General features: G+C 34.5%; 3 protein-coding genes across 17 annotated transcripts in view; 2 read left to right on the top strand and 1 right to left on the bottom strand.

Moving 5' to 3' along the window:
• Nucleotides 1-8,712, top strand: part of LOC143222203 (uncharacterized) — a 14,123-nt gene extending 5,411 nt beyond the window's left edge. The window contains exons 2-4 of the mRNA XM_076448327.1: nt 6,601-6,808; nt 7,890-8,055; nt 8,502-8,712. Of these exons, the coding sequence (XP_076304442.1) occupies nt 6,601-6,808; nt 7,890-8,055; nt 8,502-8,603 (476 nt within the window). The 3' untranslated portion in view covers nt 8,604-8,712. The remainder of the gene's footprint in view (nt 1-6,600; nt 6,809-7,889; nt 8,056-8,501) is intronic.
• Nucleotides 1-24,856, bottom strand: part of LOC143222202 (general transcription factor II-I repeat domain-containing protein 2B-like) — a 26,602-nt gene extending 1,746 nt beyond the window's left edge. Inside the window, exons 1-3 of one of the 15 annotated variants that reach the window (XR_013012085.1) lie at nt 24,388-24,828; nt 23,366-23,423; nt 14,335-14,412 (exon numbers count right to left, since the gene is read on the bottom strand). Coding sequence is in view for 1 of the 15 variants with exons in the window: in XM_076448326.1 (XP_076304441.1) it covers nt 15,897-16,616 (720 nt within the window). In the remaining 14 variants the exon portion in view is untranslated. The other 14 variants (XR_013012083.1, XR_013012087.1, XR_013012084.1 and 11 more) reach the window with 14 other exon arrangements.
• Ziz (dedicator of cytokinesis protein Ziz) overlaps nt 22,023-24,856 on the top strand; it is a 264,599-nt gene continuing 261,765 nt past the window's right edge. Inside the window, exon 1 of the mRNA XM_076448312.1 lies at nt 22,023-22,178. The gene's annotated coding sequence lies outside the window, so the exon portion shown is untranslated. The remainder of the gene's footprint in view (nt 22,179-24,856) is intronic.

The following is a 24,856-nucleotide window of genomic DNA, read 5'->3' as shown; positions in this document are numbered from 1 at the left end:
CTCATAACATCTTAAAACTATAACTACAACATCTGCAGAAACGTCAGTATACACCATTTGAGTACCACTTTCCCTGTAAATCAATCGCTAGTTTCTCAGATGTCATGAGAACGACATTCCATATTCTATCGAGTGGCACAAGAACACGAATCAAAAGAAATTCACAATAATACTGCTGCAGCAAAAGTCTCGATAAAACGAACTTACTGCACACGAGAAACAATATTACCTGTCGACAACTGCATGAATCGTCATTCCTCTCTTGACCACTAGAGTTCAAAGGCAGTCAGAACTCTAATGAACTTTATTGTTTTACGTCTGTATACTGAAAAATAAATGTCAGAGCTTTGAATTAAAGTAAACCCTGTCCATTTTGTTACACAACATTAGAGAAAAATGTAGATGGAATGACATCTACATATATGTAGATAATATATTCGTCTCACCCAAGAAAAAAATTAAAGCAAAATCTGCATTTTCTCACTAGGAAACGATCATAATACCCATTCAGTCGTTGATTTCTTGATTAACCAACTATCTTAACTATTCACCTAGCCATAGAAACTAAGAGGTCGATGTCCCTATTCCAGCCATTCATCTTCATGAATTGCTCTTTCAGATGGCATCTCCGCAGACTTCATAAGCCGTCAAGTAATGTTCGAGGTTGCTTTCCACTCTTCCTTCTTCTGTTGAATAGGAGAATAAATTTACATTGCTCTCGTCAGTATCCATATGTTTGACTTTTCCACAGTGTGATTCATGGTGAAGCCACAACTGCAGAGGTTTGCCAATAACACACAATTACAGCATATCTTTTTGTTAACTCACTTTTGTATACCACATGAATGAATCTCATAGTTTGATGAATTGAGTCAGTACAGAATTAAATAAGGACTAGTCCAGCTAAGTTTGAGGGGTTGGTTCTCTGCTGAATTATACTGTAGCTGCAACCAATCTCGTTATTCAGACTGGAGTTCTTTCATCATTTTATTGTATGGCTCCTTCTAATTTTTGGCCACTTTTCATGTTTTTAATATTTAAATTCGTGTATGTCATCTATGCAACTACTTTTTGATTATTGTAGACATTTCGGCAAATTTATAGGAGGGTTGGTTCATGTATAACATGTACTGATATTATAAATTATTGTATGAATGTTAACAAGTTTGAGAATAACTGGTATACTGCTGCTCTGTTGCATGGTACAACATCATCATATACAACAGGTGATTATAAAAGTCAATTAAATCAAAGCTCACAAACTTAGAAGGGGCACACTTTACAATTTGGATAATCCTCTTAGTAAATCATTAGAATTATAAGGTGAAGCATGAGTCTGAAACACGGCTATACGCCCCAAGTGGCACGGCGGTATGTCTATGGACTAACACCGCTAGAAATCGGGTTTCGATACCCGTGGTGGACAGAGCACAGAAAGGCAATTATGTAGCTTTGTGATTAACTCTAAACAATCAACCATCTTTCCTCTACAACTCAATAAATAGCTGATGGGTCAAGTTCACTCCTTCATCACTGTAAATCTCCCCTGATGTTCTGATTCAAGCTATTCAATGTTTAGGCAATATGTTAGTGACTGTTTAAGCTTAATTATTAGTTAATGCATGTTGCTTGGTCTACTTAATAAAGTAATTGATTACCACCAGAAAATAACCATAATTAAGACTGGTTTCAGGAAAAGGTCTGGCAATATGTAGGGCTATTTCCTGGAACTAAGAACCAACAATTCATTGATAGTGTTTCACAGGGTGTAGAAAATTCTTTTTTAAGGTGCACAGGAATTACAATCTTCACACCATTGCACTACATCCTTGAAGGTATGTTTCCAGTAAAACCGTTTCCATGAGTTGACTGTAATGCTTGGTACTCTCTTGTGTTACCCAATATTTATGTGGTGTAGAATTCATAGAATTTAAGACTTTCAGAGTTTTCAGGACAATTATATGCATCAGGATAAGACGCCATAGTTCTGCAAAATGTAGCAATGGTATAGAACTCTCTCCTTTACGCCTTCCAGTGGCACATCGGTATGTCTGCAGACTAGCACCGCTAAATACCTGGTTTCGATACCCGTGGTGCGCAGAGCACAGATAGCCCATTGTGTAACTTTGTACTTAATTCTATACAAAAAAATCAAACTCTCCTGTACATCCAATTGAACAGTTATCAAAGTTTAGTATGGATCTTTTACCTGTCCTTCTCACAACTTTAGGGCCCGGCATGGCCTAGCGCGTAAGGCGTGCGACTCGTAATCCGAGGGTCGCGGGTTCGCGCCCGCGTCGCGCTAAACATGCTCGCCCTCCCAGCCGTGGGGGGTGTATAATGTGACGGTCAATCCCACTATTCGTTGGTAAAGAGTAGCCCAAGAGTTGGCGGTGAGTGGTGATGACTAGCTGCCTTCCCTCTAGTCTTACACTGCTAAATTAGGGACGGCTAGCACAGATAGCTCTCGAGTAGCTTTGTGCGAAATTTCCAAACAAACCAAAACTCACAACTTTAGTCATATTTAGTATCTTTACACAAGAAACATCCACAAAAATTCTATGGTTTGTTGTAATTGTTCAGATCTTTATTCTTGTAATATTCTCATCCAAGATGTGAACATACCACCCGGTTCCCTATAGTTTATCAACCATTTAATAAACAACATGTAATCTACTTAAATGGTAATTACGTGGTCATACAGATAGTGGAAAATATTTCTAATGAATGCTTTGTTCTGTTTTTGTTTGTAATTAAGCACAAAACTAAACGTGAGCAATCTGTGCTGTGTTAACGAAGGTACTGAAACCTGATTTTAATATTATAATTCCAGTAACTTACTGCTGAGCCATTCAGAGGCTTAATGAATTCTAATGCTGCAAGATATTCTTTCTTTCTCATACAATAACAGTATTCAGCAGGCATGAATGCATGACTTAAGCATGGTACAATATGCATTGTGCCATTTTGTATTTACAATATTACTTCTCTGTATACAGAATGAAAGTCTCTCTTTAGGTAGGCTAATACTGCATCATAAAAAATATTGTTTTAAAGATTTGCACATGTAAAACTTAATTCTAATTTATTCATAATTAAAGATTTTGTTGCTATTGTTAAAACAAAATAGACAATAAAATGTTTATAGTGGCATGCAAAGCTCTCGTCTTCTTTCTTGTTTGTATTATGGACCATTGTACTACTTCTCAAATTTTATCAGGATTTATAGACATCTCATCTCTACTTACATGTCTAATAAATATAACATGCATGAAAGAACGTTTTCCGGCTTCAGTTTCAGACTTGCTTGTCTAAAACATTTAAATAACATACGTAGATTTTAAGTCACCTAAAACATTTGACCGAATACTAAAATATGTTCTCACTGTAGACTATGTAACATGATTTCCATCGGCTGCGCATAAATGGCTGATGCATGAAAGAGGTCAAATAGCACATTAAATTCAAACAGGCATTCCCGAGTACTGAAAGCAGTTTCTAGTTGTGCTTTCATTGCCCAGCTCGACTTTGCAAATAGCTAGATCTGAGATCTAGAGAACAAAGCCAGTAGAATTCTTTCAATGTATTAAGATATATGTCTGTGCGAGATAAAAGGAATGCGTTGGTGTATGTTATTACAATTAACTACTTATAACCCACACAAAATCTTGGTCACATCCTCTCCTTCCTACAATAGCCACTTTTAATGTCTAAACCTATTGTAAAGGTTAAATGATTTCATTCGTATACATCTGATCTATCTTGGTGTTGGTTGTGTCTCTGGTGCTCCAAGAATGTCTGCATAGTAGCTGCTTCATATAAAGCACATCTACGGTGTTGATATAATATATAATTTGATTTGCTGGTGATATGTTCTAACAAATACAGTAATCTCACTTCCGGTTGTGATTTGAGTTGAGATTATCTGGGCAAACTTTGATCTCAGATGTGGTTGCCACAATATTCATTCTTTAACGTAGTTCAGCTAAATTAACACTAGCTGAAGCACTAGTTCAATATACCTCTCTTAGTGCACTGTACCTACTATCAATCCAGCTTGTATTCTCACGGTCTTTCTTTTGCAATTACAAGCCAAAGCATAACTGGAATATACTTTGCTCTCAATGATATAATTGGTTACTCAATCATGGCTTGATTTTCCGCAATAAAATGGTGTATTTCTTTCATTGCTCTAATCACAGCATTAAATTATAGTTCTTAGTTCATTATGAAACTCTAGTTGTGTGTTAAACAGAATGATTACAGCACTGTCTGTATACACTTTTGCAGTTCACGGCTCTTGGCTATATTTTCATTGGCTTTCAACTGTGTCACCACACAGTCTCAGTTCACCTTATATTAACCTAAAAAGCCGATTCCTGAGCCGATGTCCGTTATTATAGTCCCGATATATTTAGTGATGGTGCCTATACTGATGTAAAGTTTAGCTTCTACACACACTACCAACTAATCCCTATTGGTGAAAAAAACTCCTCAATTACTTACTTGAGATGTGTTACATATATAACAGTGATTAATAAACCAGAAGATCAAGTAGAATTTTAATCAAACTTGTATGAACTGGAAACTAGATTGTGTATATATAATTCTATAAACACTTTCCAAGCGACATCCTGACCACGACACATAAAGAAATGGTTGGACAATTTTTGTCCCAAATTAGTGACCAGATTTTATCAGAGACTTGCTACTTTAAATTGTTGGATATGACAACGTTTACTACTTGTTTTCTCTTGAGACTGTTAATTATTTGCTCTGTTGTGAGAACATTTGATCTCTTGATCAGAACAAATAATAAACACCCATTTCTGACTAAATGAATTGTCCACAAGTATAACGTAACCATCTGTACTACTAGTGCAGATGATAAGGTTTCAGATTACACATTTATCAAGTAAGAATGCAAATCACGAAACGAAACGTTTTCCTCGAAAGTCAGAGCGAATCTCTTTCCATATCACCAAAATTGCAAACAAAATACAACTTTTCTTTACAGCTAACCAGTCTAAAAGAGTCAGTGAAATGCAGAAACATCTCTGCCCCATGTGAGAGCATTAAGATTAAGAAAGAAACAATGATGTATCTATCCATGTACTAGTAGCTGAGTTTCTTCATTGGTCAACCTACAAAAATAACGTCTCAGGCTGTAGATTTGCATATGATATCAACCGAATTTAATTTTTCAAAACAAAAACAGAACTTAGAAAAAGTTAACAATTTTATAAATAATGCGCACACACATGTACACTGAGCGGACAAAAAAGATGCCCCCCTGAATATGTTTTTAATTAATTTGTTATAACTTTTACTTGATAACAGAAAAATATGTAAAACTATACGTTTTTAGAGCACACTCGACGAGATCTGTTCAAATTTGATCTCAAATTCTGATTTTAACATGACTTTCGTAAATACTTGAACTTTTCGCGATTTTAGTTACATATTTTCATAAAAAGTGTTGTTCACCTACTGTAGTTTCTTATACTTCTTACTTCAATTAACTTACAAAATGATAAAAAAGATTTCTCTGTAATTGTGAAGTCGTTAAAAGATATCTTAGAAATAAGAAAATTGATGTTATCGAATCGCCACGTCAATTTCCTGATATGAAACCGATTGAAAAGTTATGGGCTGAGTTAAGCCGAGTAACGGAACATGAACTTTTGAAATACTCAAAGGATGGCAGTCAATCACTCATGGATATTTGCACAAACGTTGAAAGCATAGCACGTCGATTGGAAACAGCACTGATATCCAAGAGAATACCGACTAAACATTAACTTGTAAAACTAGTTTGTGTTATTTTTGTCCATCCCCTGTATATATACACATATATATTTGGTGAAAGTAATATATGTTGTATTTACATACCATGTGTATTATGCTGGTATACTAGAGTACAGATACTTTTGATGACAGAATAAGATACATATTTTTTTTTTGAAATTATAGAATATGTATACACATTTACACTTTACAGAGCTTTATCTAACTTTCCACGTTGGTCTGGCGCTCGAACTTGTTAATCTTGTAAGTTGTAACAAGAAATATAACTACGAGTTCGTATCGTGCATAAATCATCCAAATTATTAACAATAAGATTTGTACTTTAAAAGTTTGCTACAAGTTATTCATGAACCTATAGCACATACATGTATTCTGCTATTGCTGTAAATGTCGCTACTATGTTGTTCATTTGAACAGCTTTTGACCTCGAAGCAATAAAACTGAACCCAAAGAGTTTTAAAATCATTGCGTTAATCTTAATTTTTGTTTTTATTTTACGTTAAATGAGTTAACAAAATACTATAGTGGAATCAATATTACATTATAAATATAAATATAAAATACTAATAAAGAGAAGGGTTATATCCTGGAGCCTACTTGAAATACCAACAACTCATCGCTATATTTTTTGCTTAGTGTTCAGTAGAAAGCTGTGGGTATCTAAACCTATTTATAGTGTTAAATGTCCTCAGTCTCAACACTAAGCCACTATATTATCGTACTTTTTTTATCTGAGATTTATTTTAAAGAAGATACATTCATTATATACGTATCGTTTGTTTTCTTATATAGGTGCAAGTGACAAAACCATATTCTTCGAAAGCCTAGATGTAAGTCCACTTCCAGTGCCATTCCCAGGTGTGATAAAAACAAGCGGACAAATCGTGGTCACAGAAACGATCCCTGATAACGCTATTGTGGACCTTAAGCTAATTCGGATCATTAAGTTTATCACAGACATCCCGATTCCTTTACCTTGCGTATCTGGATTTGGCTCGTGGTAAGTAAATATTATTATGTTTCTAATATAGATTGAAGCTAAAGATTTTAATTTTCTATCAATCAAATACGAATGTTTTCGATCATAGCATCAACTATTACTATCCTATCTTTAGGAGTAAATAACTCCAATTCATTCATATTATCACTATAATTTTAGTTTAAAGGTAATCAAATAGAAATTAATTTACTTAATATAAAAATACAATACACCCTACACCTAACATTTCAAACAACACTGATTTTCATTTTTAATTATTTTGTTCAAATTGAATAATAGTAAATTTTTATTTAAAAAAAATGTAGCTCAACGATTGTTACTGTAAAAATTACCGATCATTAAACCAACAGAGTCAATTTCACAAATTTATGAAATTACGATATGAATAATTTAACAATGACAAAATTTAAATAATTATTAATCTAACAATATTTACACAGTTATGAAGCAATGTTGACACAACCACAAAAATACTAAAATTAAATGATCAAGAACTTCTTAATATAATTTCATCGTCAAATAAAATTCTAGTTGTTGTTGGGTTTTTTTTAAACTGTCACACACAATTCCACTTTTTCTAAAAAATCGAATGTGATGACTTTCAACAGTCGATTAAGTCTCTACAGAAGGTACTAACCTCACATTACATTACCCTTAGTAACATTTATATACTATATTAGAACTCTAGAAACTTCCAGAATGTAGCAACTTCCGCACGTGAATATCATCTCATCCTCTCTGGAAATTCCTATTCTGGTAAGTTTGCTGACCTTCAATCTATATTCCAAAACGTTTCGGCACTTTATAGATTTCTAGGGCTGAGTCACGAGCGTTCCAGAATACTCAGTAACTTTTTTGTAGTTTAAGAATATTTAGTGAGAATTAATCGTATTAATTATACTAATGATTCTGACCAGGTATTTAGTTCAATGTTGAAAACAGTAAGATTTACGTCTATCATTACAGTATTATTATTTATTATTAACACTACTCCATAACACAATTCATTGATATGTAAATCTTAACATTATCATGCTATTTCCTCATATGTTCTACTAATTTTGTTTTAAATTTACTTCAGCAAATACGACTTGTGCGAGTTAATGCTGGGAAACAAGGAGCGAATTTGTGGGTATTTCCCTGAAGGAATTCCTTGTGAATGTCCAATTCTACCTAACACGTACGAAGGTAAAGATGAACCAATGTCTCTCCCTGACGTGGGCGCCTTTTTGTCCATGTTGGCAGCTGTAAGTTGTGCTTTGAAAACTAAAATGTTTGATTAACATTCTGTTCATTTTCATTTAATACGATTGTTTGTTTCATTATTTCATAGTTCTGTATCGAACTGGATCAACATTACAACCTCAGTTTTATAAAATTTGCTGTAATATAACTTAAAATTAAATTAACTGGCTCTTGCATCAGAAACAGAAATATTCCACATTTAACATGTTACTGCTCCAACGTAATATATTATTATATTAGAGGTAAAATTAATACGTAGGTAAAAATATATTATTCAATAAAGCGGCCTTAAATCTACAAGCAACTTGTAACGTCTCAAGCATAGCTCTTAGCAATATAGAATTATTTTCAATAAAAAATATGACTTTAGTATCATTATTTACGAAAAACAACTACAGAAACTCGCAATTTCGAGTTAGTTTTCGTTTTTATTATTCTATTTCCTAAGGGGCGGTACAAGGTTGAAGGAAGAATTCGTGACGTAAACACTGACAAAGAACTCGGATGCATTAAGTTGAAAGCTACGCTGACATCAAGTGGTTTCCGTTGAGTGAACTTGAGACAACAGCGATGGAATTTTAAAAAAAAATGTTGTTGTTTTTCTAATTATTTTTCAAATTGATGAAATACTTTGCAATAAAGTTAGTTTTTACAGAAAATGTATATAATTCTTACGTTTACAGTAACGCCTCATAGTTTTCGTTGATTTCTTAGAGTAAAGGTACACAACGAGCTGCCTACAGACTGTTCAGTGCGGGTAATCGAGCGCCGGATTTTAGCGTTGCGAATACGTAAACTTACTGTTGACCCACTGGAGGACTACTTCACGTAACACTATAAAAATTACATTACCGTCCATTTTGACTTTATGCAGTTTTCACTAAAACAAGCCCGGTATTCTAATAAAACGTCAAAAAAAAATATTTATAAATACTTATGTCGGAATCTGGAATTACGGCTCCATTGTACGGGTCTTGTTACCCCAAATAAACTCTCGCGTTCCGTGCTTTGGAGCCCCAAGTGGCACAACGGTGTCTGTAGACCTGCAACGCTAGAATTCGAGTTTCAATATCGGTGATGGGCAGAGTACATATAGCCCATTGTATATCTTTAAATGTCTTACCTAAAAAGCTTTTAAGGTTATTTTAAGGAAATTGCATTATTCTGGCTTTTTCTCTTTGAAAAAGCGGAAAACACCACAAAATTTCTGCAAGGATTTTCAGTATTGTACATTTTCTAAGCAAGTTATTGCAAGACAAAGAAAGTAGATCTAAAGTTAAGAAAGTGTAACAATCGAGTCGTGAAACTTAACGGAAATGACAAAACACTGGCGTCAATTCTTGTTCAAAACAGTTCATTTTAGATTGCAGATGTGGTCAAGATTTTTACTGTCTGAATTTCGTACATTTAATGCATTAAATTTGATAATAATCTTGAATTTTGCTTTTACAGAAATCTGTGTTCTATATCATGAAATAAAAATATCCTAAGAAATATTTTATTTACAAAATGCATGTCTAATTTAGGCTTAAGTGCTGATTCTAACCCTAGAATAAAAAGGAAGTTAGCGTGAAACGTAAACAGTAGCAGTATCTATATTTTATGTATTGTAACTGAGTTTTTTTGTTGTTTTTTACTGCGTATCTGAGTTATTACGATAAACAAGACAAAATGCTGAAAATATTATATACAGTCACAGTATCTAAGTTACAGTATTCTGTTGTGTATTCTGTTCAAACTTAACTATTTAAAATAGTTATTGCAATAACATTATAGTAGTTATTGTATAAAATATTTTTAATTTTCAGTATATGGAAATGTTTAATATGTATTTAGTTTGATATCAAACTGCTAAGCTAGCGTACAAGATTGGTCTGGATTGCTCAACTCCTTCAGACAAATATTTCCTTGACGTTGGATAGTTACTTCACCGGTATGAATTAATACGTATAGAACATGTGTGAAGAATGTCTGTACCCCAATTTGGACACGTACTGCTCTTCAGTACTTCATCCAGAGCAGGATAAGTACAGACTTACCTATACAAATTAACAACTGAATATTTCAGTGACTGAGAAAGCAGCAATTTCCAAATACAAAATGAAATGCACTTTACCATGCACATAATAGAATAGGAATAGGAGACATAGTAGGGTGTAAGGTAATATAGCATTTATATATAAATAAAACCATATATTTTTAAATCATTCTCTCTGAAACAAAAGTTCAAAGCATTTAAAGGCTGAATCAAGAATATTCTTTCCTAGTAGCACAGTGGTACGTCTGTGAACCAACAACGCTAAAAACCGGTTTTTGATGCCCGTGATGAACAGGGCACAAATAGCTCATTATGTAGCATTGTGCTTAACTTCAACCAAACCAAGAATATTCATACTGAAAAAAAAATAATTAAAGACTGGGAAATCAGCTATTAACCAGGAAAGGATTATAATCGAAAATGTTAATTAAAAACATAAATCTTCAGCAACCAGGAAAAATTCAAATAAAATTTCGAACGATAAAACATTTGGATATCAATTCTAAATTTATAATTGGCTGTAGACATTAAATTTGTCAGATAACCATTTTCACCTACAAAATTGCACAAGTGTCATAATTGTGATGAACGTAAGAACTTTCATCATTTGCTTGTAGCTGATGTCATTAATAAATACGTAATGTCTTTAAGTTGTCAGAAAAAAATATATAATAGAAACTAGTGACCAGAAAAACCAGAACGGTAATAATGTAAGAATAGGTATATCTAACCTCGAATTAAATGGATAGGGATACCTTTAATAAAGAAATTAAACCTTTTGACTATTATAACAATTTTTACTTGAAAGGCAAGAAAGTTGTCAGTGGTAGCACAAACTAAAGAATTTCGGAAACTGTTTCGTTATATACAAAGCTTGAAATGAATTTGTTTATATATTCTCCAGGAAGTCGTTTTTTATGAAAATAAGTATTTATTTATGAATTTCATTTTCAGTCACTCCTAAGGCTACAAACTATTAATTGAAATAGTAACTTACATTCAATAATCGCTTGCAAGACCAAACATTCATTGAAATAGTAACTTGTGCAAGTAATATTTTGTTGAGTTCACAAACAGTTCCTTAAAAAAAGAGATTTGCCTCGTAATAATAATTTCAAAGACTACGACCTATTCCTTGAAATATCACTGTTGCCCAGTAATCCCTTTTGAGATTACCAACCATTCCTTGAAAAGGAAAAAGACTTTCCATGTGCGAGACATATTTTCATCACTATTAATTCTCTTATTTTATGAAATAGGGTATCTAATTCTCTTGTGTTTTTAAGCTACTGCAATTTAAAGAATGTTTACCTTGCCTAAATGTGAAAATGCATGTGTGTGTGCAACATAATAACGTATAGGTTTTAGTTAGTATGGGATTTAAATACAGTAGGAGAACAGGTGCAGTACTAAGCACTTTCATTTCCAAACTTAAAAAAAAAACTCATATTAATCAACATATCATTTCACCATCTATAGGTAAACACACCAACACTATTCTCACAAAATAAGGGTAAATAATTTGAGTTTGTTAGTTTTGAATTTCGCGCAAAGCTGCACGAGGGACATTTGCGCTAGCCGTCTCTAATTTAGCACTGTAAGACTACTCTTGAGCTACTCTTTTAACAACGAATAGTAGAATTAGACGTCACATTATAACGCTCCCACGGCTGAAAGGACGAGCATGTTTAGTATGACGGGGAGTCGAACTCGCGACTCTCGTAATACGAGTTGAGTTCTTTAACCATCAGACCATACTGGGCTAAAAATTTAAAAAGACCAGTAAATACACATTGTCATTATTTACCTCTTTCTAGAAGGAAATCACAGTTCATTTATTTTGCTGCCATTTTCTTCTTTTTTTTCGTGTTCCCCAATCACTATATGTTTTTCATCCAATGCTGCGCATATCTGATTGCATATTCACTGGCTACATCAAGGTTTTCTGCTTGCCTGGAACACGTAGTTATAGGTACGCGGACAAATGCTATAACTATGCAACTATGAAAGGTATAACATTGTTTTACATTTCATATGTTAGTTTCTATCTTCTGCATGCATGAGCTTACATGTGTAAAATAATTTTACTCGTACAGACTTCGTCAATATCACTCCATAATGATCTTCACTGCATTCATGTGACTATTTAGTCATATGCTTCAACTCCGCATGCATTATTTTCACTACATGTGTATAACTATTTTACAGTACCCAATTTGATCTGAAATAAATAAACTTACATAAAATAGTTTTATAATTTGGGCAATCTGTTAAGCCAAACCATCAGACAGCAAATGGTTAGGTGAAGTGCAAAGCTTTTGTCACAACAAGTATTTTACATAAGTCGCAAACTACTGACTGTTACAAGTTTGTTCTTTGATGTATATGGATCTCCTCTGAAGTGAGCTATCCTCTGTTTAACCCATTTGATGAAGTAATAGGTTACAACCAGGATGAAACAATTACCATGGTCAGTTTCAAAGAGCGTTTGACAATGTTTAAAGCTATTTTATGTAATAAAGGGCACACAACTCAGTGAAGGAATTTAGCCTAGCATGGTTGGATCTTTCTGTGACTTACACAAGAACTATAGTGTTTACAGACAAGGTGTTGAAGTAAAAATATAAATAATATGTTTTGTTATTTGCAATGAACTAAAAATGTCTTATCTTCAAGTGGAAAGAGCTACTGCATTGTAAACTAAACGAAAATAAAAAATTCAAAAGATTAAGGCAAAATATGCATTTAAGTAAAGAAAATAAAACTAAATTTTCGCTGATGAATCACCAAGTTTATCAAGACATACATGATCAGAAGCAATAGCAGTAAAAGAAATAGGTGAAACGAAAATAGAACTACAATACCATATATTAGTTCTCAAGATACGAATCTGCTATCCTAAAAATTGAAAAAAACCTGGTGTGAAAGCACAAAATTGCATATACAAGGTGAATTGAAATATAATACAAATATTCTAAGTTCTTTAATTGCAAAATCATTGAAAACAACATATTGGGATAAATTTTACTCATGACAATAACCAAATTTCAATGTTTCAGGCTGTAACTTAGAAAAACTGTAAAAAAAAGGTGGATGTGATATATAGAGGTTGGGTATGTTGTATTGAAAATATTTTGAAGCCTTAGAAAATCGATACACTCCATGTCATTACATCCAGCCAAGATTTGTATGACAGCTATGTATATTTACAATAGCTCAGCGTAGATTTATTGGAAAAGGCTCTGTTATAAGGCTGTTATATCAAAAGCACAACGTTTCTCCTTGCATGCTTTACACAATATATCTAGTATATGAATATGACGGTTTGTTTCTCAGCACCATTTCAATAGACCAACCACACAAAAGTCTGATGCGTCGTTGTATGGAAAAATATAAATACTCATTTCATACTCTAGTTGCTTGTATAAAGATAATTTGTGTCGCATTTCGAGATGGGAATTCTTCTCAATTATGTGGACTGTTGTTTAGGGCACGTGTGAAGCTTTTACCACTGATCTTTAAATTGATAAATTCTCAACCATTAAAAGACGTCGCCTTTTACTCACCATGGCTGGAGTTTGACTTGTTGCAGGCCTCTCACTTTGTGTTCCTGGCTCCTCAAGTTGATTCAAATGATTTTGTTTTCCAACGCCATTAAGAACAAGGGATATTCCAATATTGCAAATTCTAAATCTCATTCCAAAACCAGTCAATTTTTGTGGCATTACACAACCTATGTAACAACAGAAAATGTCAAAATCCAGTTCTGATACATTTCTTTATATCAACTATGTTTGCCTTGTGTCTTGATGCTTTCATATTCAAAAGCGTTTTTATACAAAGTAGTCACTCCTCTGTATATGTACTATAATAAAATAAGGTATGCTATATCTGCATACTACACACCGGCAAAAATCCGAGACGTTGTTTCGTTGTTTTTTATTTTCGTGCAAAGCTACACAAGGGCTATCTGCGCTATCTGTCCCTAATTTAGCAATGTAAGATTAGAGGAAAGGCAGCTAGTCATCGTCAACCACTGCTAACCCTTAAGCTACTCTTTTACCAACGAATAGTGGGATTGACTGTTAGATTATAATGCCCTCACAGCTGAAGGGGCGAGCATGTTTAGTGCGACGGGAATTCGAACCTGCGACCCTCAGATTACGAGTCGAACGTCTTAACCTACGTGGCCATGTCGGGCCAATCTGAGACATCAACTATTTCCAAAAAAAATTAAACTTACCTCAAATAATACTGTCTTCAGGTCTCAAACTTCTTGAAAAATTAAACTTGTCCCAAGTCTTGAGATAAAAAATTAAACCTTGGGAAAAAAAGTAGCTTGCTTCTAGTAAAACACTTTGACATTCATAAACAATCCCGATAAACTACAACGATAAGTGTAAGGTCTTACAACGCTAAAATCTGAAGTTCAATTTTTCATGGTGGACATGGTAGACAGCGCAATACAAATGAAAATAAAACTTTTGGAAACGAAACTAATTTGCCTCAGCTTATAGTAAAGCTTCGTGCTAGTACAAAGTTGTTCAGATAAATAGTTTTTTATTCTATACTGAAACAATAGTCATCAAATTTAATTTCGCAGGAAGACATTATTGTAGGTCTTTGCTTTCGATCAGAATAATTAGTGGCCATAATCTACTTATCAAAATAACTTAACACTATCTTTCACATGCATCAATAAACATAAGAAGACAAGTAAAACAACTAGTCGATATAAATCACAAGAGCCTTAAGATTCCTGCATGCGTTAAACGTTTAAGTATCGCCTAAACACCAAGAGGATTTTATGTTTACATGAACCACTTTTTAGGGTTTTCTCGTGTACACAAATAAAACTTTTCTAATTCTATATACTATCTTAGTGATAATTTTGCCATAATAATGTAGACATAGATTTAAAATAACAATGGATAAAAAGTGGTTTATGTAAACATAAAATCCTCTTGGTGTTTTCGTTTAACTTTGTTTACAATTCCAGTTATTTCACAGTCTGAGATTTAAATAGCTATTATACAATGGCAAAAATGTCACATACATAATACAAAGGAAACATTTTTTAAGAGTATCTTATAAGCAAATAATTAATATATCAAAAGACTAATAATATAAAAGTAAATTAATCAAGTGTGTTTGTGTGCGTTTTTCTTATAGCAAAGCCACATCGGGTTATCTGCTCAGCCCACCGCGGGGAATCGAACGCCTGATTTTAGCGTTGTAAATCCGGAGACATACTGTTATACTAGCGGGGATGAAATTAATCAAGACAATTCTCATTAACGTTTGTTTATATTTAAGCCCAAAGCTACAGAATGGGTTATTTGTGATCTGTCCACCACGGGTATTGAAACACGGTTTATAATGTCGTATGTTTGCAGAAATGCCTAATGAATGCAAGAAATACTTGCTGTCTGTGACTGAAAATATTATGAAGGTAAAATTAATCATGATTAAAATGCAGCAAAGAGTTGTTTGGCAACTCTGCTTCTTTACAATACAGGTTATATTCTGAATTTATATAAGATACCCACAGGTCCTTTACGTAAATAAAGAATCTGGCATAACACGGTGTATTTTAACTAGTGGCTGTATTTACCCATGTAGCTTCACAAACATGTTAAACCAGGGGGTGTGCAACATTTTTCGTCGGTGGGCCATATAACCAACTTCATCAATCAAGCGGGGCCACTTAAAAAACAAGCTTATTCGTGTACATGCACAATAAATTAAAAAAAAATTCTCAAAATGCAAGCAATAATATTTTATATTTTTGCATGAGTGATAATTTTAGTGCGACACTTGAAATTTAGAGTCCTTGCAGAGCTTGTCAATATCAGCTTTGACAGAAGTGGTTGCCACTCTTAACTGACTGGTCAAATGTTCATCAGTCAGCTGACTTCTACATTTGGTTTTGATGAGCTTCATTTTGGAGAAAAATTGCTCACAGCAGTAGGTGCTACCAAAAAGGGAGGCAATTCTTTGTGCATGACGGGACAAATTGGGAAACTTTTCACGTACACAGAGTTTGTAAAAGTCTAGCAAACTGTTTTCAGAGAATTTCCTTTTAGTGTCCATGTCAGCCTGCAGTTCAATGAGTTCCATTTGGCAATCATCAGGACTGTCTTCCACTGCCAAATCAAAAGGTTGAGCGAACAATTTCAATCTAATTTCAGTTTGTCTGAAATCTGGAAATCTGTTTGCAAACTCATCACGCAGCTTTTGTACACTGGTTCCATATTTGGTGCAATCCAGATTAGGAAATTCCAGTTTCCTGGTTGCAAGACATGTAAAATGGGTCAATATGGCTCTTCTCAACTGAACCTGTAAAAGTTCCAATTTCTTCTCAAAAGCACAAATATGCTCAAACAACTTATTCACAAGTTGACTTTTCCCTTGTAGTTTTAAGTTTAAATCAGACAGATGCTGTGTAATGTCTGTGAGGAATGCTAAGTCATTCAGCCAGTTTTCATTGCTCAAGAAGTCCACATTCTGACGTTTGCTCTCCATGAAGAACTTAATCTCCTCTCGCAGATTCCAGAATCTCTTCAAAGTAGCAGCTCTACTAAGCCAACGTACAGCAGAGAAGTACAAAACATCTGAATACTCACTGTCCAGCTCATCTAAAAAGTTTTAAATTGTCGATGATTTAATCCTCGTGTTCGAATATAATTTACGCATTGGACGACATTTTTCATGACTTCTGCAAAATCCAGAACTTTGGTGCACAAGCTCTCTTGGTGAATAATGCAATGGCTTACAACTACGTCTTGTGCTCCAATTGCAGTTAGAAATTTCTTGGTGAATCCATTTGTCCTACCTGTCATGGAAGGAGCACCATCTGTTGTAACACCACATAATTTATAAGGATTCAGTTCAAACGTTTCTACAACCTTAAGCACTTGTTCACAAATATCCTGTCCTGTGGTTGTGGAGGAAAGGCTTGCCATATCTAAAACTCTTCGAAAACATCAAAGCCTGCAGTAACAGCTCTGATGAAAATGACAAGTTGGGATGTGTCATTGATATTAGTGCTTTCATCCAAAGCCAGACTGAAAGCTTCACACGAATTCAATCTCTCTTTCAAAGTTTCTTTGATGTCCTCTGAAAGATCTTTTGTCCTGCGTGAGACAGTAAAGCGGGAAAGGCTAGTTTGCTCCACCAAATATTTTTTCTCTGGACATGCATATTCTGTGAATATTGTTAAACAATTTTAATAAATTCTCCATCACTGAAAGGCTTTCCCTTTTCTGCCATACATTCACAAAGCTTAAAACTCAGTTTTGTCACCAGTTCTGAATTTTTCTTGAAAGTGGTAAAAACACCTTGTTGCTTTTCAATGGATGTCTTTAAATGTTCAATTTTGTCCTTTCGTGCCTGACCAACAATTTCATCAAACTGGGAGGAGTGCCTAGTTGCGTAATGTCGCTTAATATTGTACTCTTTCATGACTGCAATTGTAGTTTGACAGACGAGGCAGACAACACCTTGATTATGTGGGACAACAAGATATTTTGTGCACCATTCACTGTTGAATAACCTTCCCTCATCATCAATTTTTCGTTTCTTAACTGCTGACATTTTACTAGCCCTGAAATCAAAACAAAAATTATTCTCACGAAAATAGCAAAGTAGAAAAAACATAGAATTTATTTACACATGGAACCTCTTATGGACAGAAACACATGTTTCTAAATTGGCATCCCGATCATAGCCTTCCGGTACTTAAATTAATTGAGAATAGCAAAATACAGTGTGACCTCGCCTATTCGCGGTTCGCCATTCGCGGCCCCGCATATTCGCGGGTTATGCGCGAACTGCGTTTTTGTAGGTCACAGAGACTGAAAGGGCTTTTCGAGGAGATTTCTGTTGTATTTACTCAATCAAGCCGTTTTATCAATTGTCGTCTTCACCAAACAAGATTGGACTGCTATTGGCTGACTGCCTCAGCTTCCCCAACAACGCAAACGGCAAAGCACAGCCCGGTAACGCACGGTACAATTTAGTGAAATACATAACAGTATGCAATATTGCTACATTATTACTGCATCAATGAGTATAAGTATCATTAGTGTTTGGGAAGCATTTCATATAGTATATAATCGCATACATATACGTTTTAAAACTGCGTCCAATATTCGCGGTTTTCGCTATTCGCGGAGGGTAAAGAACGTAACCCCGCGAATAACGAGGTCACACTGTACATAGAATCAGATGCATCTGAAAGCAAAAGTTTTAATAAATTCAGTAAAGTCACAACAATATGCTAAATAATAATCAATTTACCTTCAATCTCTTGTAGTAACTGTAAAAGGTAATAAAATTTTCACCAATAATGAATGACGGACAGCAGAGGTTAGGGAAAATTGTCGCCAGCGGGCGAAGGCGAGGTTCAGGACATGACGTTGAGTCGTAGACAATAGTGCTAGTGCACGTCACCTATTCATGCCCTAAGGAGGCCGACCAATCGAATTCGGCCTGCTCCTCTCTAGCAAAGATAATTTTAGAAGTTTGTCGAGTCGAAGCCTGGGAATCCCGTAGAATCGATGCTTTTAAAAATATTCCATTTGCGTTGGATTACAGATCAGGCCACATGGTTAGATTACAACAACTAGGGCCACACTAAATGGCTTGGCAGGCCGGGTTGTGGCCCGCGGGCCGCCTGTTGCACACCCCTGTGTTAAACCTTAACTAGTTACTATTACTAGTCAATACCTGAAGAAGGTAATCGCCCGAAACGTTATATTAACAATAGTATATATATATATGTATGTGTGTGTGTGTGGTTGACTTCTTGGTGGTTTTACCTTCAAGATTTTTTTTTTAGTTACTGTATTTACACATGTAACTTCATAAACATGTTGTACTTTAACAAGTGACTGTATTTACCCATGTAGCTTCACAAACATGTTGTACTTTAGCTAGTGACTGTATTTACCCACGTAATTTCACCAACAAGTTGTACCTTAACTTATGAATGTGTTTACCTGTGTACCTTCACAAACGTGTTGTACTTTAACTAGTGACTGTATTTACCCATGTAGTTCACAAACCTAGCCGCTGCATAATGAAAGGGCCGGCATGGCCTAGCGCGTAAGGCGTGCGACTCGTAATCCGAGGGTCGCGGGTTCGCGCCCGCGTCGCGCTGAATATGCTCGCCCTCCCAGCCGTGGGGGTGTATAATGTGACGGTCAATCCCACTATTCGTTGGTAAAGAGTAGCCCAAGAGTTGGCGGTGGGTGGTGATGACTAGCTGCCTTCCCTCTAGTCTTACACTGCTAAATTAGGGACGGCTAGCACAGATAGCCCTCGAGTAGCTTTGTGCGAAATTCCCAAACAAACAAAAGCATAATGAAAATTTTCTTCTAGAAAAAATGGTTTCCAGAATATTTTTCCTGAACATAACCTTTATCATTACCCAATGGAAAACTCTTTTATTTTGTAATATAAATTATTGTTTTTTTCTGTTAGAACAGTGAATCTTGCTGAGTTACACTTAAAACCCCAGGGATATATAATTTGTTATCTATCTAATTCATATCATTCTGTTACTTATATTAGCCATTAAATTAAATTCATTAAGACGTTCCTAACATTCTGGTTCATTTACAAAATTATTGACACTTCTCAAACCTTCGTCAGTGGTAAGCTGTAATACTGATTTTCACATCTCTATTTCTTTGTACTAAATTTGCTGAAACTAGATTGATATTATTATATTCCATTCAGGCCATGTAGTTAGGGCACTTAACTCCCAAACTCATGTCGCGAGTTCAAATCCCAGTCTCACAAAAACACCTTGAGTTGCGGGGAGCGAAATAATATCATGGTTAATCCCACTATTCGTTAGTAAAAGAGTAGCCCAAGAGCTGGTGGGCGGTGTTAACTGACTGCCTTCCTTTCACTGCTAACTTAAGGATGGCTAGCTCGTGTAGCTCTGCTCAGAATTTTAAAAATACAACAACAAAACATTCGATTTTAAAAACAGTCAGTTAATACAATAACACCAAAGTGATGCAATTCTTGATATCAGTTAGTGCTTCATTATGTGAAAGTTTAAAACCTCCTATTAGATGACACCACCGACTATTACCTAGTTCAGAAAAACAACGCAAGGTACAAGAGGCATTTTGAAAGAAACATTCCATATAATATGAGCATAAAATATACAATGTAGCCTTATCAACCATTAACATAATTGTATCACATACGATATTCTTATATTTAAAACATTAAATATTGCATAATAATGAATGAACTATGGAAGGTATTTAGTTTTAAGGAGAGGTATTTCACTTTACCAACTGGGGTGTTCAGGGGTAAGAGTATCCCCCTTTGCCCCGCTCGTTAATATATTAAGAAGTCAAGGAATTAATTATTTCAGTTGTGTCGGTAAAAAGGTCAGTGAATGCCTACTACAAAATTTGCTAAATGTCTGGTGGGCGGCGAGACAGAGCAAAGTCCAAGCCCTTTGGTAACAAAGATGTCTACGATATCAAAGATGAGAAGCTGGAGTTGTAAAGAAAAGAAGCAAGTCGGCAGAGTCCGGACAAACAATTCAATCAAATAATTAATGGGCCTTTACCAGGACCACTTGATGGCGGGGAACTATAAATACAATGCCTTGGCTAGGAAGGACCGAACGAGCCAGTGAATTAGATGTGGGAAGAACCCCGACAAAACCCACTTTCACAGGACAGGCGTCGAATAAAGTACCTGACCTGTGCCAAAAGCTGAAAAGAAAACATGATACAATTAATAGAAACACTTCATTGTGATTATGATTCCTTTATAATATGTGTTGTATGGAGATAGTGTCTTCAATGGTGCGTTTGACAATGTGTGTAAGGTGGCCGTGAGAGGGTTACGTTTTTCTGCTTTGTTGTAATATGTTGTTGCTAAGGGAACTAATCTTTCATTAATTATTTCAAAGTTGCATATTTTGTGTAAATATGTCACAGGGGTGAATTTAGAAAGTCTTGTGGCTAGTTTTAAAACTGTTTTGCTGGATTTGAATTCTGTCTTTTATTCGTTTTGAATAGTTGAAAGTAATTTGACACCCATACTCTACTAGACGGCGAATTATGCTTTATAGATTTTGATAAGTGTTTCTAGATTCGCTTGTAAATACTGCATATTTATTTGTGCAAGTCATATTTATTAAATCTCACTCTGCTTAAAAAATTAAAATTGATTAAAAGTGGGGCGGACTGTGGAGAATGGACTTTTCTCTCGAGGATTCAGTCGTTAGTGTTCCTGTCCTGATGATTGGAATTTGAAAGTAGTTCACAAACGGGAGTTCCACCTTTTTCGAAATTCCGATTTAACCACTGTAAATACCGAATGTATTTAAAGTGGGCATTTAGTATTTTACAAACTAGAAAGATATAATAACTTTGTACTAAGAAAACACTCCTTGAAAGTGGAAATAGATCAAGTTATTTGATCAAGTGATCATTGTTCTTATTTACTGCCTATCCATAAAGTTGTGGAATGCTTCATGATAGTAGAATGTAATTCATAATGACAAGAACTCACTTGAAGTAAAAAATGTATTCTAAAGATGGCTTGTATGGGTATTAAAACTTTAATTAAAATAAAGTACAGAACAACGCTTCAACCTTTTAAGGTCATTTTCAGGTTAATCTGAAGGCCAAAAAGTTGTTTTGCACTTCATTTTAATTAAATTTTTAATACCTCAAAAGGTTGATTATTCAATAAATTAAATATATTGTTATATTAAATATCTCAGTAAATATGTCAAGACGTTAGTGCTTTTTCACCATCAAAATATTATCATAAGAGCTATTGATAAAGAAAATTGAATTAATGAATAATTTAAACCATGAGCCCTCTAGTGGCTCAACGTTAAGTCTGTAGAATTACGGCGCTAAAGATCGGGTTTCGATATCTGTGGTGGGAAGAGCACAGTTGGCCTATCGTCTAGCTATATATTTAACAATAAACAAACCATATTCAACCAGGATCGTCTCGTATGCTGTAATACAGTACCTCAACAAAATTCTCCAACTTTTCTGGAAATCCTTGCTAATGTAATGTTGAAATGAAAATGTAAGTGTCCTTTTAACACATATCTGACATTTCCTTATTTACGTGATAAAGAAAATGTATCGATGGAACAAGAAAAATATAATATGAATGTGAATAATTATTTTGCACCTGTTTGGAATTATTTTTATTTCGTTTGAGCTTTCAGAAAAATCATTTTATATATTTGTCTTTAGTAAATGTTAGTTAGTGAAAATCGTATCTTAAAAATAACGTCACTCATTTAAAATGCTAAGCTATAGTCGCATTGGAAATTCCCTTAAAACATATTTTACCAAAAGTTAACTATAAGGACATGTATTAGTAACATAAACATTAAAATATTAAGTTATATTAGGTTCTAAAATTGATACATTGTTCATACTTTTTTGGGCCTTATAATTCTGAATGTTTATTTTAGAAATCTGGTATAATTTTTCACAGTAGCTGCTCTGATGTGGCACTTTCATCCATGTGATACATCTGTGATATATTCACGTAAAACTGGGTTATCAACAGATCCATGAAATAGTTAGAGATTCGATGAAAATACTGGCTACCAAGTAATACTAAATATCTTACTAACCAAGTGAAATACAAAAAGAACAATCTTTATTATCACAATAGATTACAAACACAGTATGTGCACTAGATGCTACTTAAATGCGACAATCACTTCACTCTATATTCAACTGTTCAAACTGAATCCATGTACCAGATTGTCTAAGTCCAACTTTCCTTTATTCACAAAAAACGTCTTATTTTTCCCAAATGTTATCTACTTGTGGTCATTCTCATTACAATATGGGCAAGATTGCAACTTCTACATATTGTCTGAGCTACCCTTGAAAGAAACTGCTGTCAATATCCTCACACAATATGCTGTAATGCAGCAATATCCTTCCTAGACAGAACTGGTATATTCACTTGTAACTAACAAAGGAGCAAAGGCATCTAGAACAATATCACTTAACGTGGTTATGTGAAAACTGAACATATAAATCACAAATAATGAATTCATAATAAATACTATAATATTACAAGACGATAGCAACACATAGCCTATTCACATAAGGCTATGTGAATATTATATGTAATATTATACCTTATATATAGGTTATAATTCTTACAAAAATGTGATAGCAATTCAGTATTCATCTCGAAGTAAATAAGAACCGAATAACGGCGAATGCAAGATTATAAATGCTCACTCGAGTCAGTCTGGTTTCTACAAGCAGAAAGTAGTGATGGAATCAGTGGCGAATCGATCTAAAAGTATCAACATGGTATGTGTCAATACATACTACAAATCACAGCTGAAAAAGCCAATCAACACAGGAAACTCGAATTAATACTTCTACATTACAAAATAAAATAAGTTTAAATAAACCTGATGAAATATAAACGCTAAGTAAAACCAAATTAATTTTATAATAATTTTAAGGATAAACAACAATGGTAAGATATCACAATATGTTTGAATTTCGCGCAAAGCTACACAAGGGCTAACAGTTAATAATTAGAATTATTATATCGAAAAACAAAACAATTATTATTATTATTTTGCATTACAATACCACACAGGTTTTTCTTCTGAATAAACTAAAAGTTGCCTCAAATAAAATCAAAAGACACAAATGACGCAACGGAAAAAGGCACGACCCGGTATAGCCAGGCGATTAAGACGCTCGACTCGTAATCCGAGGGTCGCGAGTTCAAATCTCCGTTACATCAAACATGCTTACCCTATCAGCCGTTGGGGCGCTATAATCCCACTATTCTTGGTAAAAGAGTAGCCCAAGATCTGGCAGTGGGCGGTGATGACTCGCTGCTTTACCTCTATTCTTATACTGCTACATTAGGGAAGGCTAGCGCAAATAGCCCTCGAGTAGCCTTTGCGCGAAATTCAAAACAAACCAAACCGGAAAAAGACGGAACTAGCTTATTCTGACAGTTCTTAAGAATGACGACAAAAAAATTAGCAAAAAGACTGATAGAATTCCAAATTATGGATCAAGCAACTTACTTTACATTATAGGCAAAGTTCTTGAAATAAACTGAAAGAGTAATACCATTATTCATTTTGTAAAATGTTTAGTCCACTCTTTCTTATGTTTGACGCCACATTCGTTGGAATTAGAAAGAAAAAGTGCTGTCGCCTTGAATGCTACTTACGAAACATAAAATAAGAAAGGTCATGAGTTAACTTTTTTAAGAAGTCCAAACAACAAACCTGTTTCTGTATCATCTCAACCGCTTCGGTAATTCAACATAACTTATTATAGTTGAACTGAATCACTGTTTCACTTCTTATCGAGAATGTAATGAGATATAATTACGACTGCAACCTTGAACACACAGCTACAGTTTGGTTTACTCTTGAGTGCTCTCAGTATCCGCTATACAATCACGGCTTAAACAGCAGCCATTCGTCCTGTAAGTGTAAAATATATCAAATCATGTAAAAAAAAATGTCTACCTTCTTTTTCTCTCCTACGATTTGAAAAAAAAAAAAAATATCAAGTTGACCTGTGTAGCTGCAGGAATTTAAAATGTCGGAATAATAACATCCTATTTCGTAGAATGAATGAATCACGTTAATGCAGTGTAACGTTCAAGGTCAGTAATGGCGTACTCAATCTCAGTCCAGCGTACATGTGAACCATACATAAAAAACATGCGTCGGTGGCCATAAAGGTTTG

Source organism: Tachypleus tridentatus, chromosome 8, assembly GCF_004210375.1.
Source record: "Tachypleus tridentatus isolate NWPU-2018 chromosome 8, ASM421037v1, whole genome shotgun sequence".
Lineage (NCBI taxonomy): Eukaryota > Metazoa > Arthropoda > Merostomata > Xiphosura > Limulidae > Tachypleus > Tachypleus tridentatus.
This window is presented reverse-complemented; position numbering and strand designations above follow the sequence as displayed.